The sequence below is a fragment of the Mastigoproctus giganteus genome, chromosome 7 (genome assembly GCF_048544385.1).
Source record: "Mastigoproctus giganteus isolate SK-2022 chromosome 7, ASM4854438v1, whole genome shotgun sequence".
NCBI classification, from domain to species: domain Eukaryota; kingdom Metazoa; phylum Arthropoda; class Arachnida; order Uropygi; family Thelyphonidae; genus Mastigoproctus; species Mastigoproctus giganteus.
In genome coordinates this window covers 138,138,026-138,155,135 of record NC_143581.1, presented here as the reverse complement: position 1 = coordinate 138,155,135, position 17,110 = coordinate 138,138,026, and the positions used below count along the sequence as shown (strand labels likewise).

Sequence of the window (17,110 nt, the reverse complement as noted above, 5' to 3'; positions counted from 1 at the left end):
TCAGCATCTGATCCTGTTGATTGTGGCTGCCTGATGCGCACATAATTGTACAGATTGACATGTCAGTTTTCTACGGACATTATCAATATGCCATATGGATAATGTGACTGACTATGCTGCAGTCTAAATGATAATGTGACTGACTATGCTGCAGTCTAAATGATAATGTGACTGACTGACTAATAGCATTGACCCCAGGCTCTTCTGTGGTCACATGGATGTTTCCAATAGTCTCCTCCTCATGCACAAGAATTCAATAACAATAACACAACATCATGCTGCTTTTGAAGCACAGTCTTGAAGTCAAAACCTTTGTTTGACAACTACTATAGCAACACCACCTATGGAAAGATGTCATTAACATAAAAAAGACAACAAAGAGTAACAATACTATAGAATAAATATAGCATTATAAAAAAGGGAGCATTTCTTTTAGAGCAATCCTCACATTTTTGGTTTTCTAGGGTTATGCAAAGCAACACAAAATTCTTTTATGCAGAAATGCTTATATTTTAAACTATCACAGAATTCTGTTTCTGTTTTGAAATAAAATGAAATAACTGTGAAAGAAAAAATGTACACTTAAATCACTCACAAAGATTTAAATATACCTGATTAGTTTAGATGACTTTTTGCGTTTTACAGGATTATCATCAAGGTTATCAGATGTCATAAGAGCATTATCAGAAGAACTAAATGTGGCCCTTCGAGCTGGTAATGCAGAAAATGGTCTAGCTATATCCGTTGGAAAAGATGGAGAATAAGGCTTATCTTCATGTTGAATACATATATTAGGTCCAAGCAAGATGTCAACTAAAGCCAACAGTGTTTCTTGAGTTGGCAATACTGGCCAACCATTCCTTTCTATAAATCGATATGACTTTAGCACACCACTTATGTCTTTAATCTAAAAAAAATAATAAAATAAATAAAGTGTGTGTGTACAAAAATAAGCAATTAAAAGTAATCTCATTTAGCTTTCAACAAGATGAGAAATAAAAGTTTTATACTTTAATCATGAGTGAAAATATAGAAATATTTTCACTCATGATTTTCACATATTTTCACATATTTTCCTCATATAGAAATAACAACAATAAAATTGTGAATACAGGAACTCCCCGACTAAGTAAGGGTTGCATTCCACCGAACTCTACATAAGTTGTAATTTCCCCCATGCTTGTGCAGCACTTGCAATTGTGCTCGCTGAATTTATTGAATCAAAAAAGAAATATCCGACAAACATGTAAATAGAATTATTATATTTATTCAATTTTTTATCTCATGTGCAGGAAAAATTACAAAAGCGTGCAATTTAAAAAAATTTCAAAATTATAAAATTAAAAAGAGAGGAGACAGACATACCACAGTAAGTTTTACCTCTTGAGCATCATTGCCAGAATCGACGTCTTCAGCTGATAAGTACACCACTGCAGAGGTTGAGGGCTGTTGAGATTTAGAAGGGGGGTTGACTGATCAACCTTACGAAAGACCATATTAATGGATGACTGGACGGTGGCGTTTTTCTTTTCATCATAGATTTCTTTGTAGCAAGCAAGCATATCATTCACCCTTCTGTTAACTTTTAAGAATCGTTTGCTGTCAGGATCCATCTTCTCAAACCTTGCCATTACCGATTCAATTTCACGAAATACAATTGCCATCTCTCTGGTGATTAAGCGTCTCGACTCCTCATTTGCTTCATCTTGAGCTTCATCAGCATTTTCTTCTTTCACTCGCTGCCTGAAAGTCAATAAGTCCTTCGTTAGATAATTTATTCTCTTCTTCCTCTAACTCCTCCATGTCTTTGGCACCAACCTCCAACTGAAGTAGCTCTGCAACCTTTACAATCTTATCAGTAACCTCTTCATATGATTCATCTTTTTCAAATCCTTCGAAGCCTTTTACGTGCCATGGGCATATTTTCATCCATGCGCCATTTAAACAACTTTTAGTAATTTCTGCCCAGCCTTATTAATGTTTAAGATGGCGTGTTAAATATTGGAAGATTTCCAAAAGTCTCTTGACAAACTTTTTCTCATCGTCTACTGCAGACAATGCCTGAGCAAATGTTGTGCTTAAATAGTATGCTTTTAAATTCGAAATAACACCCTGATCCACAGGTTGGATGAGTGAAGTCATGTTTGGCGGTAGAAATATGACTCTCACATTTCACTTGAAATCATCTAGATGCATAGGATGTCCAGGAGCATTATCTATCTAATAGAAGCAAAATCTTGAGAGGAACGTTGTTGTCTTTACAATATTTTTCAACCTAGGGAATAAGGTAGCATTTAAACCAATCCTCAAAGAAAGATACTGTATTGTTATCCATGCTCTGTGGTTCGATCGGAAATACACAGGTAGGGTGGCTTTATTGATGCCCTTAAATGCATGAGGATTTCCACATTTGGTACAAAGCAGTGGTTTTAATCTGTAATCTCCTGCTGCATTAGCCCTAAGCAAGAGCGTGGCCCTATCTTTTGACGCCTTGAAACCTGGCATTTTTTTCCAATAGAGAGCAGTCTCGTCAACGTTAAAAATTTGACCTGTGGAATAGTCACATTCATCAATAATTTTTTTCAACACATCACAAAATTTCTCTGCAGCTGCAGAATCAGCACTGGTGACTTCACTGCATACTTTAACGTTGTGGAAACCAGAGTGATGCTTGAACCTATTAAACCACCTGTTGCTTGCCATGAACTTGGTTTGGGGTTTGCTGTACTTATCCTTAATATCGTAATAAATACTTGTTGCTTTTGCTTGAAAGGCTATTGGACTCAGGGTCACTTGCTTCTGAATCTGATTTTCCATCCATATTATTAACAGCTTTTCCATCTTCGATATAGCACCTGAATGCCGTTTTGTGATCACTGTTGATCTTAAATGTGTTGGTCCTTTAACATGTTCTTTTATTCACTCACTGGCTTTTAAAATAGTATTCACTGTTGAAGCAGCGAGACCTAATTCCCTTGAAATAGATGACAAACTTTGTCGTGCTTTGTACTTCTTAATCATTTTCGTATTTAAATCAATTTTCTTTCATTTCCTGGTACTACCACCACTTGCACTTTCCATTGGTCGCTTTCCCTTCATCATTGTAATATGTAAATAGGAATGAAGAGAATTTTCTGAAAATCTGTTTTTTATATGATTGAATATTTCAGTAAAGGGGAACACCTTTCACTATAATAACTTAAAAACCCACACAGTTGCAGTTACCGGTATTATCACAAATGCAATAAGATCAAGTTTACTACCCGTTTATAATTAGATGCACTAACAGAAAAGCCCAATAAACTGGAAAGTGCAAATTGTTTTTATTGTTTTTTGTTCATTACCTCCAGAAAGGTGCTTTAGAAAAATATCACAAAGGCGTTCAAAATTGATTCTTATAACGGAACATATGATAACATGAAAGTGTTCCATTATAAAAATGACCTCTTAGAGAGATAAATAGCTTCGTAATATAGCAAAATTTTAAACTTCCAAGGACTTGGAAAGAAAAAAAAAAAAAAAAACAATGTGTTATTGGGTTCACATTACGATATTTTCATGATACCTCCATTTATTCCTACAGGATGCAAAATACGTTTCCACAATTTTTTTAAGTTTGCACTGGCCGGCAAAAACTTACATAAAGTTGAATTTCCATAAGTCGGGGAGGTTCTGTATTAGTCTTATTACGGTTTCCCTTCACTAGTTAATCTGACTTATATAAAAAATATGATTCGTTCTTCTTCCCTTATTTGCTAATTAACTCCTAACACTTATACATTCACTCTACCTCTTTTACTTTACTCCTGGATACGATACTGTTTCACATAGTAATATTCAATGTTTGGTTTAAGCAAATACCTGTGAAAAGTAGGTCCTTGAGCTTGATGATCAAATTCTAAGAGGAAGCTAAGTGATTTTGTAATAACTGAGAGCAAAGTGGAGGAGAAATTGTTGAAGTTAAACAACCTACCGTAAGGAAAACAGCTTACGGTAGGTGGGATCTATCCGGTTATATTAAAGGAGGCAGCAAATGAAGTAATTAAGCTATTAGAATTATTATGAGAGCTTCCTTGGATGCAGGGGAGGTCCCCACAGACTGGAGGTGTGCAAATGTAACCCCAATTCACAAAGGGGATTCAAAAGGTGACACAAGTAACTATAGACTTGTTAGTTTAACTTGTGTTCTGGAGTAAATAATGGAGTCACTGGTTAAAGAAGCATTGTAGGATCAGTTAGACAAGACTGCAGTAATAGTTAAGACACAGCATGATTTTGTAAAAGGGAAGTCTTGTCTGACCAATTTGACTGGATACTATGATGTAGTCACAAAGGAAATGAATGCAAAAAATAATTTTGATATCATATACTTGGATTTCAGAAAAGCTTCTGATACTGTTGCACATGGAAGACTGCTGTACAAATTGGAGCAGTATGGCATTAAGGGTAAGTTGCTAGAATGGATAAAGGGATGGTTGAGTGGGAGACGACAGAGAGTGGTAATCAATGGACAATGCCCTTCATGGATTAATGTTATTAGCGGAGTTCTCCAGGGTTCGCTGCTGGGCCCATTGTTGTTTTATGTATTAATCAATGATATTGATGAAGATATATCACGCTTAATGTCCAAGTTTGCAGATGATACAAAGGTTGGCAGGGTTTTAATTACACAAAAGACAGTATGCTACTGCAACTGGATCTGGATCTAGATAAGTTGGGCAAATTGGCTGAGAAGTGGCAACTGAAATTTGACATTGACAAATACAAAGTACTGCATATGGCCAGTAGTAACCCAAGAGAAACATACCAACTGTGTGGTACTACACTCGGGGAAGTGGAAAGTGAAAAAGCCCTGGGAGTAACTGTGCAGTAAGATATGAAGTTCACTGAGCAGTGCAGACGGGCTGCCATAGCAGGTCATGGCATCTTGTCACTGATATATAGGAATTTTGCTAGTAGGGACAAGGAGGTTATTATTCCGTTGCACAAGGCAATGATCAGGCCACATCTTGAGTACTGTTTGTTTGTTGTCTGTTATTTGATTTTTAGGAGCATTAGGAACTAAGGCCATATTGCTCCAGGATATGCGGTGGTCATTCCTTGACCTTTCTGCATCCTCTGTATTTGGTGGTCATGGGCTCGAACCCCGGTCTAATCAAGAAGCGTGTGCTATGTACTGCTGCTCCTGCCCACCCGGCTACGGAGGTGCCTACTTAAGTAATGTGTACAGGTCTGGAGGCCTCATATTAGGAAGGATGTAGAGTTGCTAGAATGAGTACAAAGAAGGGCCACAAGATTGGTTAGCATTAGCATTAGTAGAGGCATATGATGCAAGAAAGCAAGCTTATGCAGCATCAGTCAAAAAAAAAAAAAAAAAAAACTTCCACTTCACCCCTCCGCTCCGAAATACCTGTCCAGCTGAGCCTTAAATTTATATAGGCTATCAACTTCCACAACAAGGGATGGAAGTTTGTTCACCAACCAACTACCCGCTGGCTAAAAGCAAATTTCCGCACATCCATCCTACATCTTTCTTTCCTCAATTTGAATTTATGCCCTCTCAGGTGATTATTCTGAGCAAGAGGCAGAATCCCATCAGCATTGAGCATGCTCAAACCAATCAAAGCTTTATACACCTCTATCAGATCACCTCGCTGGTGCCTAGTCTTCAGACACTGTAATTTGCAAAACTTAAGCCTTGCTTCGTAAGGGCAACCCTTTGTTCCATTCACTAATCTTGTTGCCCTTCTCTGTATTCATTCCAGCAGCTCTACATCCTTCTTGAAATGAGGCCTCCAGACCTGTATACAGTATTCAAGGTGTGGCCTGACCATTGCCTTATACAAGGGAATAATCACCTCCTTATCCCTGCTAGAAAAATTCCTGTATATCATTGATAAGACACCATGAGCTACTCTTGCAGCCCGTCTGCAAGAGTAGCTCAGAGAACTTCATATCTGCCTGCACAATTACCCCTAGGTCCTTTTCATTCTCTACTGTCAGTGTAGTACCACAGATTTGATATGTTGCTCTGGGGTTGCTGTTTCCCATATGTAGAACTTTACATTTGTCAATTTTAAACTTCATTTGCCACCTCTCAGCCCATCTGCTCAACCTTTCCAGATCCTGTTGCAGCAGTATAGCATCAGTAGTGTCCTTAACAACCCTGCCAACCTTTGTATCTTCTGCAAACTTGGACGTTAAGCCTGATATACCATCATCAATATCATTTATAAATACAGAAAACAACAATGGACCCAACAATGAACCCTGAGGGACTCCACTAATAACATTAGTCCACGATGACAGTGTCCATTTATTACCACTCTCTGTCTTCTCTCCCTCAACCACCCCTTTATCCATAGCAGCAATTTGCCTCCAATGCCACACTGCTCCAATTTGTGCAGCAGTCTTCCATGTGCAATAGTATCAAAAAACCTTTCTAAGATCCAAGTATTCCCCTGGTTGAGGGGAACAAAGGGGTGCTCTTACCAAGAAAGGCTTAAGTTCTGCAAGCAGTGCCTGGAGAGTAGGTACCTGCAAGGTGATCTGATTGAGGTGTATAAAGCCTTGAATGGGTTGAGCAAGCAGAATGCTGATGGGATTCTTCTCCTTGCTCAGATTAAGAACCTGAGGGGGCATAAATTCAAATTGAGGAAAGACAGTTGTAGAATACATATGTAGAAATTTGCCTTTAGCCAGTGGGTAGGCAAAGTAGGGGCCAATTAGGCATTTTTGGACTTTTTCTAAGATGGAGTAATTGGATCAGTGTTTCCCAAACTGTGTTCCATGATATGTGAATAAGTGTTCTGTGAAAAATCGTAATCTTTCTATACATTAAAATAATTTTCCTCCTAACGATATTTATACACCCAATGGGAGAGATGCGGGTTACTTGGTAATATGTAACAAATACAAAAATAAGTAACAGAAGCTTGTTTTACTGTGGTAAAAGAAACCTCTGTTTAAGCATGTTTGCGTGCTATGTTTATCTAACATCACCACGCAGTACCATTCTTGATTTCCACATGTAACGTATTTATTTAAATACACTAAATGCAACAAGGCATAATATTTTAAGAGTTTAAGATGCTATATCAATATAATATCAGTGTAGATACACCATAGACAACTCTTAAAGAAAAGCTATGATCGTAGTGTGAAAGGCACCCACCGATGAAAAGCCAACTAGCTTTGAAACGGTGTCGTCTGGGTGGTGTGCACACCAAGAATAAATGACAATAGTCTTCTTTATTAGTGAAGCGTTACTTATTCGAGGTAGTGCAATACATGGTAACTCGTTTTGAAGGACGAGCACAACATGAGATACAGACGAAATGATGCATTTCACACTACAATCGTAGTTTTTCTTTTAGTTGTCTTTGGTGTATCTACACTGATAGTATATAGATAATTTTGTATTCATAGCTGAGGAAGAGACAGACACAGAGTCCAAAGGTTCTGTAAGTGTTTTATTTTATTAAAAGAAGTGAGTGCAGTGAGCGAAGCCCCCTAGTTAATAATTTAAAAAATAATAATAATAAAATTAAAAAAGAAATAAAATAAAATTTGCATATTTGTAGCATACACCACTTTTGTATCATTGTAATTTTTAACATTTTTTTTTTCGGTTATTAATATAGTGCATAGACTAATATTCAAATAGACTGCAGAACACTTTATTTTGGCGAGCTTTTGCATAGAGAAGTATGCGTGGAGGTAATGACATATGAAAAAGTAGCAATGTAATGATCTGATATGCCATTCATATGTGATTTAGCCTTGAGTATACGGATTTGAAGGAGAGGGGGAAGCAAACTGATATCATAACTAAACTCATTTCCTTGCATAAATTTTTTTTGATAATTATTAGTATTTCGAAATATTATTATTAAAATAAATGACTATGGATTTGTGGTTGAAAAAAGGAACTTTTACACAAGAAGCAAGTACTTCTAGCATTGCAACTGTGGTCGATGAAAACGAACACAATATTGTCACACTTCAAAGTGAGGATGAACAATCGTAGTCTTTTGTTCCCCAAAAATCCGAAGTGAAAAAACAGGAACCAACTAATAAAAGACCAAAACGAAAGTATGATGACAGTTATTTAAATTTTGGCTTTACATATGTTGAAAATAAAGAGGCTCCTGGTCGTATTAATAAAATATTAGCAAACAGTTCTTTGACTCCTGCTAAACTTGTGTTTCTTGGCACCTCTGTAGCCAGGTGGGCAGGAGCAGCAGTGCGTAGCACACGCTTCTTGATTAGACCAGGGTTCAAGCCCATGACCACCAAATATGGAGGATGCAGAAAGGTTGGGAATGACCACCGCATATCCCCAGAGCAATATGGCCTTAGTTGCTAATGCTCCTAAAAAAAAAATCAAATAACAAATAACTTGTGTTTTGTAAGTGTTCTGTAAATATATTGTGAGATGAAAAGTGTTCCGTGACTAAAAATGTTTGGGAAACGCTGAATTAGATAGTGGTCTTGAACAGAGTATAAAATATGATCCATGAGAGCTCTTATTTTATTAGGATCTTTTTGTCACTTTACAGTACATGAAGATGAGTCAACCATTAGGTGGTTATTCAGTATAGAGTCATTATTTCCAGCAGGATTTGGAGAAATCATTTTGCTCCTTTCAGATGGAGGTTTGTCTTTACCAACCAGGTTTCCTGTCCCACCACAGCATGGCAACAGCAGTGTACATTAGTAACTAAGCAAAGAAGGTTAGTATGCTTTGCAAAAACAAAAAATAAAGGTGACTTTCCATTCCTGGCTCCTCTCTTAAGACTTCCAGAATAAAGAGCTATTTGTAATCAAAGTAAAATTAAAGAACATTAGAAATCAAAAACTATACCACTTTTGAGGAGTCAGCTTAGAGCACAGAATAGGTGCAGGTCTTCCAAGAGGACTTGCACCTTGCCACCTGATTGATGAAGCCTTTGAGAATTCATGGAGAATCCTAGACTGTTGCAGAGCATAATCACGGCAATTGCCTATAATTATTTTACTTAATCAGTATATTATTTCCAGAGATAAAAGCTTTCTCATTCATATCATTACTTTTAATTTTTTTTTTTTTTAATCAAAACAATTACACAAAATAAGAAGTAAAAACAGCAACATTAACAGCTGGGTTCAATCACACATGCCAAGAAATTATGGCAGCCCATGAAACTTCCTCACTCACCACACCATCCTACATTACTCAAAGCTAACTACTTATAATGCTTTTAAATAGCGCAAGGCCACAATAGTTAAACAATAATGAATGAAGTATCCTCAGCTGATAACCTGATGCAATGGAACCTCAATTTTTATTATTAATGTGAGAGGGATGAGATTTTTGTACGTTAAAACCAAGAAAACATTAAATGGGAGCTACATACAAATAAAAAATGATTGTATCTAGGAATATTTACAAGAATATTTACTCTTATTTAAAATATTAAGAAAACAATTTGCATAACTTAGTGAGAAAAGGGATTAATCAAGTGATTTTATAATTAAAAATTAGTTTATTTCATGAAGTAAATTCTTCATCAAAACTTCTCAACCTTAAGTCTCTGAAGACAATAAGTCTTATAATATTCAGTCTCTGAACTATAAATCCCTGAAGATCATATGCAAATATACACTGGTGTTCAAAACTTAAGGACCAACACTATTTCTAAAGATTACAATCACAAAATCAAACGAAACAGCCTGTGGCGATTTGCATAACTGTGGCAGTTCAGTAGAAAGCTGGTTCACATGCAAAAATTTGAATCATGATGAGAGGGCTCATATAAACAGATAAAAGCAGCAGTTATGTGCAAATTACCGAATGGTGAGCACGTTTGTTACAGATGTTCAATTGGTTTCATACAGTGCTATAGACAACATCTGGATGACTTTACCCGGGATCGAATAATTGGGAAGATCGAGGAAGGTCAAAGTGAGAGTAATGTGGCTGCAGAGTTTGGTATTGCCCATAGCATCATCTCACATGCGTGGTCGGCCTTCAGAATGACGGATACAGCTGTTTGAAGGACCAGTGGTGGTCATCCACGGAAAACAACACCCAATGATGACCGCTATATACTGCTACAGGCCAAGAGGCCAACAGCAGACAGCAGGATCCATTGCAGACCAGCTGCATAGGACGCAGGATATCGCAGTTTACTGTGGCCAGGTGACTCCACAAATGTGGACTGTTTGCTCGACGGCCAGTATGCTGTGTCCCTTTAACACCTGCCCATTGGAGACACCGTTTACAGTGGTGCATCAAACAAAAGGACTGGACAGCAGCGCAATGCGATAAGGTACTACTCTCATCAGTACTCTTTACTGATGAGAGTAGATTCAGTCTCAGCAGCGATTCTGAACGTCAGCTAATCTTGCGAGAGGTTCGCACATGATATCACCCCGCAAACATCACTGAAAGGGATTTATATGGCAGTCGAGGTGTTCTCGTCTGGGGAGGCGTTATCTTGGTTGGACGTACACAACTCCAGATACTGGAAGGCGGTACTGTAACCAGTGCACGCTAATGTACTGAGGTAATCCTTCCCCATGTGCATCTGTTCCGAGGTGCCATTGGCCCCCCGAGTTAGTGTTTATGGATGATAACACCACACCCCATTGCACTGCAGCTGTTGATATGCTTTTGGAAAGTGAGGACATTGTTCGTGTGGATTGACCTGCCCATTCCATCGATCTAAATCCCATCGAACACATATGGGAAGCACTGGGGAGATGCCTAGCGGCATGTCCACACCCACAAAAAATGTTCACCAGATGAAGATGGTGCTGACAGAGGAATAGACGATGTCACCGCAAGAACTTATCACCAACACTGTTCTAAATATGGACAGGCGATGCAAAACCTGCATCGACATTATGGGTGGCCATATCTCCTACTGAGGACCACCTCTTCCCTTTGTTCCATCTTTGGCAGTGATGTATCTGTATCATGGCAGCCAGTGCTATGTTGCCATTTTTGAATAAAGTCCCTCCGTACCGTTTTGTTTCCTTCGTCATTTCTGTACCTCACGAGGTTCCTCTGGCATGCTTTTCCCATATCCAGGCCACTCCTATGAGGGCTACAGGTGAAAATCTGACTGGTCCTTAAGTTTTGTACACCAGTGTACATTCAGGAACAGCTTTATTAATGTAATATACAGTTGAACTTGGTTATGACAAGCATCAAGGGACCGACAAAATTTCCTCGTTAAAACCATTACTCACTATATCAGTGATAGGAGAGGTGAGGAAACCCATTGGGCTGTTAGACAATGAACACTTTATATCAATGATGAGTTAAAACTACCTCCTATTTTTTTTAAATTCTCAATAACTTGATAAAAAGATAGATTCAAAAAACAAAAGAAATATTAAACAGAAAAAAATAATAAAAGTACAGTAGACTTGATTTTCCGGGACAGATGGTAAAAAAAAAATTCCCAGATAATCCAAAAAGACAATAAGTCCCCAACATACGTAAGAGATATGTTGCAGGACTTATTCCGTAAGTAGAGTTTTATGTAATTCACGAATGATTAATAAAATATTGCTACTATATCCCTGATATGCCAAAATTACAAAAACCACATAATATCATCAGAAGAATGAAGAAAAATAGTTATATATTTTTAATTAGCTCAATTTAAAAAAAAAAACTTTATCTGGGGACTGAATTGAAGTTGCCGGAATAGCACATAAGAAAAGAAAACATAAAGGAAGAAAAAAACGCATGTTATTGTACTGTAAAAACTGATATGTATTTCGTAGCCCTGGTAATATGGACAGGCATGGTAATATGGTCAACTATAACCAGGTTTTACAACCTGGTTATAGTTGACTTCATTGGTGCCGATTATTCTGTCTTTCTTCTTTGTGTTCACCGTTGCTACTGACAAATCTGAATTCCATGCGATACTTGTTTGGCCATTTTCATACATCCTTATTATTTTAATTTTCTGATCCAACTCGATCGCTTTCCTTTTCTAGATAGATTTACTAGTACCACTGTTACTTATTCTCTTAGTTGGCACCATGATAACAGTGAAAATTAAATTTTCTGTGAAGAACTTTACACGGTTAAGGCAAAAACTCACTATTATCACCCCACGCAAGCTCACATTTTACTAAAGCACATTTCTGGAGGTCACTGCCATAAAACAATAAAAACAGTTTGCACTTTCTGGGTTACTGGGCTTTTCTGTTAGTGCATCTAATTATAAACGGGTAGTAAACTCGATCTTATTGAATTTGCAATAATACCGATAGCTGGAATTCTATGGGTTTTTAAGTTATTATGGAATGTGTGTCCTCTTCATTGAAATCTTCAGTCATATAAAAAATATATAAATAACGTAACGTAAGTCCAAAGCTATGTAAGTCGGCAACTTACTGTATCAAAAAATGTTCAGCAACCTACGTAAAAAGTATGGCGATAGATAAAAAATTAAAAAATTTACCATGCACTACCCACCTGTCCAATATGATGCTTCCCTTTATATTTTACAATGTCGTGTATGGTTTGGTCACCAACATTATAATGGTTTTTTAAAGATTTAACAGATGCACCGTTTTCAAACTTTTGAATAATTTCAAGTTTTTGTTTAATGAAAGCACAACTCTTGCATTTGCCCATCATTTTCGCAATTTCTAAATAAAAAAAAATTACTGTGCAAAAAAATTTTCAACATCTCTGACATAAATAACAAAACCAAATTTGCCCTTTTGCGGTGCGATGGAACACAACAATTAACAATGCACTAAAACAAACCAAACATTTGGTCTCTTTTTTTTTGAGCAGCAGGTGTGAAGACAGCAATATTGTTTGTTTGTTATTTGATTTTTAGGAGCATTAGCAACTAAGGCCATATTGCTCCGGGAAATGCGGTGGTCATTCCTTGACCTTTCCGCATCCTCTGTATTTGGTGGTGACGGGCTCCAACCCCGGTTTAATCAAGAAGCGTGTGCTACGCACTGCTGCTCCTTCCCACCTGGCTACGGAGGCGGCGACAGCAATATAATAGGTACACTAATCTCCCAATGACAACTTATATCACTGCTTCTTGTTGCTTATTTACAACTTGCAAAACATCTGTTTATACTTTTATATTTAATACTTGAATTTTTTATAAGATTTCTGGCTGATTTTTTTTTTTTTTTTTTTTTTTAATTTGGAGTCGTGAAGTGTCCCGGTTAATCAGATCCTGGTAAATCAAGAGTCTGCTGTATATACCTGCATATTATTTGTATTAATAAGCTGGTATAAACTATAACACACTTAATATGAAACACAATTTAATTCTCTGTAATTAAAAACAATACTATTTAATAATAAACATGATTTCGATTAGTCTTTATTTATGAATCTTAAAATTGATGTTTGTTTTAAAGATTTCACTTTGATATTTCTTAAGTTTCCCCTTAAAACACTGAATGTGTTAGAAGTCTCATTACTTCCCTCAGTTCCTTCAAAAAAATTGACTATCCATTGCACCTTGAGCTTGTCGGCACTGATTTTGATTCACTTTCACTTGTCATCATATCATCATCTTTATCATCTTTGTTGAGCACAGCATCTACAATGTCACTCTCTGTAGGAAGACTAGTTAATAAGTTGCCATCAACTTGTACAAATTCATGGATGTTACCTGTATTAAAACCTACAACATTGTCATGTAGCTACCATTCGGATAATGGTAAGTTGTTTTCTTCGTTTCCATCATCTTCAATTGATATTTCATTTGAATTTAATTTCGATTTCTTGAAGAAATCCGATATGGTTGTTGAAGTAACGTTGTTCCACACATCATTCAATAAATTGACTCGGTAAGTTTCTGTTCTCTTTGATTGATCAGATGTAGAACTAGAAATCTTTTAGAAAATCCTTTCAAACGCTTGATTACACCTATGTCCATTGGTTGTAAAATTGATGTTGTATTGGGAGGCAGAAACACCAGCTTAATGGTGAACAAATTTTGAATCTGGGGATGTGCAACTAACAATAAAATATTTTTCTTGTTTTTGAATAGCTCCTTATTCCAATCATTTACATATTACTGAAAAATATACGAACTCATCCAAGTTTTCTTGTTTGCAGTGTAATCCACAGGAAGTTTCCTTACGTTTTTGAAACACCGAGGTTTTAACGATTTTCTGATAACAAACAGTTTTTTTTTTATCAGTTCCTGTCATATTTGTGCATATGAGCACCATCAAGTGAGCCTTTGATTTTATTCCACCAACACATTTTTCCCCTTTGAATTTAAATGTATTGTCAGGTGTCAAATTATAAAAAAAGTCCTGTTTCGTCAGTATTGTAGATGTCTTCGTCATTGAAATCTTTCCTGATTTCTGCCCATTCATTTGCTGTTATTGGATCTGAAGATCCAAATTCTCCACTAATTTCTGCATAAACGATGTTATGTCGGTTTTTAAATCGATCCAGACAACCTTTGTTACATACAAAATCGTCGTAACGTACAAACTGTTTAGTAAATTTTTCAGCTTGAGCCTTCAAGATCGGACCGTTTATTGAAAATCCAGCACTTCTTTGTGTAGTGATCCACTGAAGCAATGCTTCTTCAACATTTGTTACCTCACACTTCTAATTTTTTTTTTTCAGTTATGTTCTTTTCCAGTGCCAACATGTAAACATCTTTATTCTTCCACAATGTCAATACACTTGAAGAGGACAAAGAAAACTTTTCACACACTTCAACATTTTTTGCACCACGTTCCAGCTCATGATAAATTTCGACTTTTTCACGAATCGAGAGACAGGTTCATTTCTAACTGATTTAACTTTAAAATTATAGTAAAGTGATCTACATACAAAATTCTTAGAAGTCCCGAAATGCATACAACTTACTTAGAAGTCCCGAAATACATACAACTTACTTAGAAGTCCCGAAATACATACAACTTACTTAGAAGTCCCGAAATACATACAACTTACTTAGAAGTCCCGAAATACATACAACTTACTTAGAAGTCCCGAAATACATACAACTTACTTAGAAGTCCCGAAATACATACAACTTACTTAGAAGTCCCGAAATACATACGAGGCCATCCCTGTTCTTAGAAGTCCCAAAATGCATACAAAGTTCTTAGAGGTCATGAAATAAATTTATGGTTCAATGAATACAAGACAATCTGTAAATAGGGTAATGCAACAAGTGCCAATGCACTATTGTATAGCCCCCATACCCAAAAGGGCAAGATCAAAAACCAGCCACTAATCTGATGCAATGCAGGTGGTCATAAAAGCTAAGCCGCCCTTTTCATTTTTGTCTATTCCAAGAATTGGGTTTTTTCCCGACTACCAGAGTTATCAAAATTTGTTCGGTAATTCTGTGTAGTACACTCATTATAACAGCAAGCAATTGTATAAAAATAAGCAAATATTAAAATCATTATGGCTTTTTGCTCGTTACAGCCGTGATCTCGTTATTTCCGCGCTTGTTATAACCAAGTTCGACTGTGTATGAGTAGCACGCTATGTAAACAATGTTGCCATGCAAGGCTGCCTTATAATATTACCACAAAATTAATACATTTTTTACCTATTGTTTACTGCCCCATAAATATTTTTGCTACCAATTTTTATTTAAAATATATTCTGGAAAAATTAGTTTTACCTGACTTTCTACTGCTTCTCTGACTTGTCGGACTGTTGAATTAAAATCCACAAAGATGAATCCAAAGCATTCTCCAGTACAGTTAATCACGCCAACCCTAAACCTTTCTAAAAAAAAAGAAGAAAAAAAAATTTAGAAGCTTTATTCTGATACTGTTTATTTAAAACATTCTCTAAAACTCGTGGTTCTGGTAGTTAACTGTCATATTTAATCAAATTTACAACTTAGAACATAGGGCAGGGACCTAATTACTAACTACTGCAGAATATAGTAAACAATTAACTCAAAAATGCAGCATCCTAACTGAATAAAATGAGCACTATGAGTATGCTACCAGAAAACGATATTTATAAACAATTGCTGAGTTGGTAAGAAATGGCAGCAGGAAGACTGAATAGCGGATTTGAAGGTACTGATAATTTTCCTTATGTAGATGTTTTTTTGTTGCTGTTGTTATTCTTTTTTAACTGTTCTCCTCTTTTCTTATCAGAGAACACAGTGTCATATTCAAAACCCACAATGCCCAGAGTTCACTTAAAAAATCCCTAGCGACCAAGAAGCAATGGAACCTCAATTTAATATTAATCTTGGAGGGGCAAGATTTTTATACATTAAGCTCAAGAAAAACATTAAATGGGAGCTATATACAAATAAAATATACAACTGTCTATCTCTTTTATATTATAAACAAATTATTTATTTGTTATTATCATCAAAATATCAATGTAAAGTACATAAAGCATAAGAATATACAGGTGACTCCCACTTAATGCTGATAATTCGTTCCGGAAAAAAAGAGCACTAAGCGAGTGCCGTATTCCCATAAGGTAACATATGCATTTGTGAGTTGTGTTGTATGCCTGTATGCCATGGGATATTTCATAATCAATAATAAATAGTAGTAAAAGGACACACAATGTTGGTCAAAATATGTATACATATAAAAATTGTACATTACATACGTATATAATTATGTGGTAAATAACTACATTATGTATCAAAATTAAACTATCAATTAAAATCACAAATTTATTAATCTGATGATTGCTAGGCAAAACTGAAAAATGTGTTGATTTTTGGTTTGTACTTTGGCCTTCTTACTCTCATTGTACAAAATCGTGAAGGGATTCATTTCTTTCTTTAAACTTCTTATTACCTTTGAAATTTGTTCCAAGTCAATCATTCTGCCAGAAATAATCACACATTTTTTCAAAGTGTTCGAAAGGGTTACTAAGTCCTTTCACAGTTAGTGATTTTATCGGCTCTTCATCTGTAGGGTCTTGATAATCTCCCTCAATTGCACTGCACACTCTTGTTTTTTTGTCATTTTCCACCAGTTCTTCATTAGAGAGGCCATCCCTGTTGTTGATCATCTCTTGTACTTTGTCATTGTCAATTTCGTCCAGTCCTGCTTCTTTTTCCAGCTCAACAATTTGCATTTTTTACATTCTCAACCAAAT

At 36.3% G+C, this 17,110-nt stretch overlaps 1 protein-coding gene across 2 annotated transcripts in view; it reads right to left on the bottom strand.

Annotated features, from left to right (window-relative positions):
• LOC150083221 (uncharacterized) overlaps nucleotides 1-17,110 on the bottom strand; it is a 354,281-nt gene that overhangs the window by 272,574 nt on the left and 64,597 nt on the right. For both annotated transcript variants that reach the window (XM_090377110.1, XM_090377111.1), the window contains exons 3-4: nucleotides 15,651-15,757; nucleotides 612-907 (exon numbers count right to left, since the gene is read on the bottom strand). In XM_090377110.1, the coding sequence (XP_090233236.1) occupies nucleotides 612-907; nucleotides 15,651-15,757 (403 nt within the window). The remainder of the gene's footprint in view (nucleotides 1-611; nucleotides 908-15,650; nucleotides 15,758-17,110) is intronic.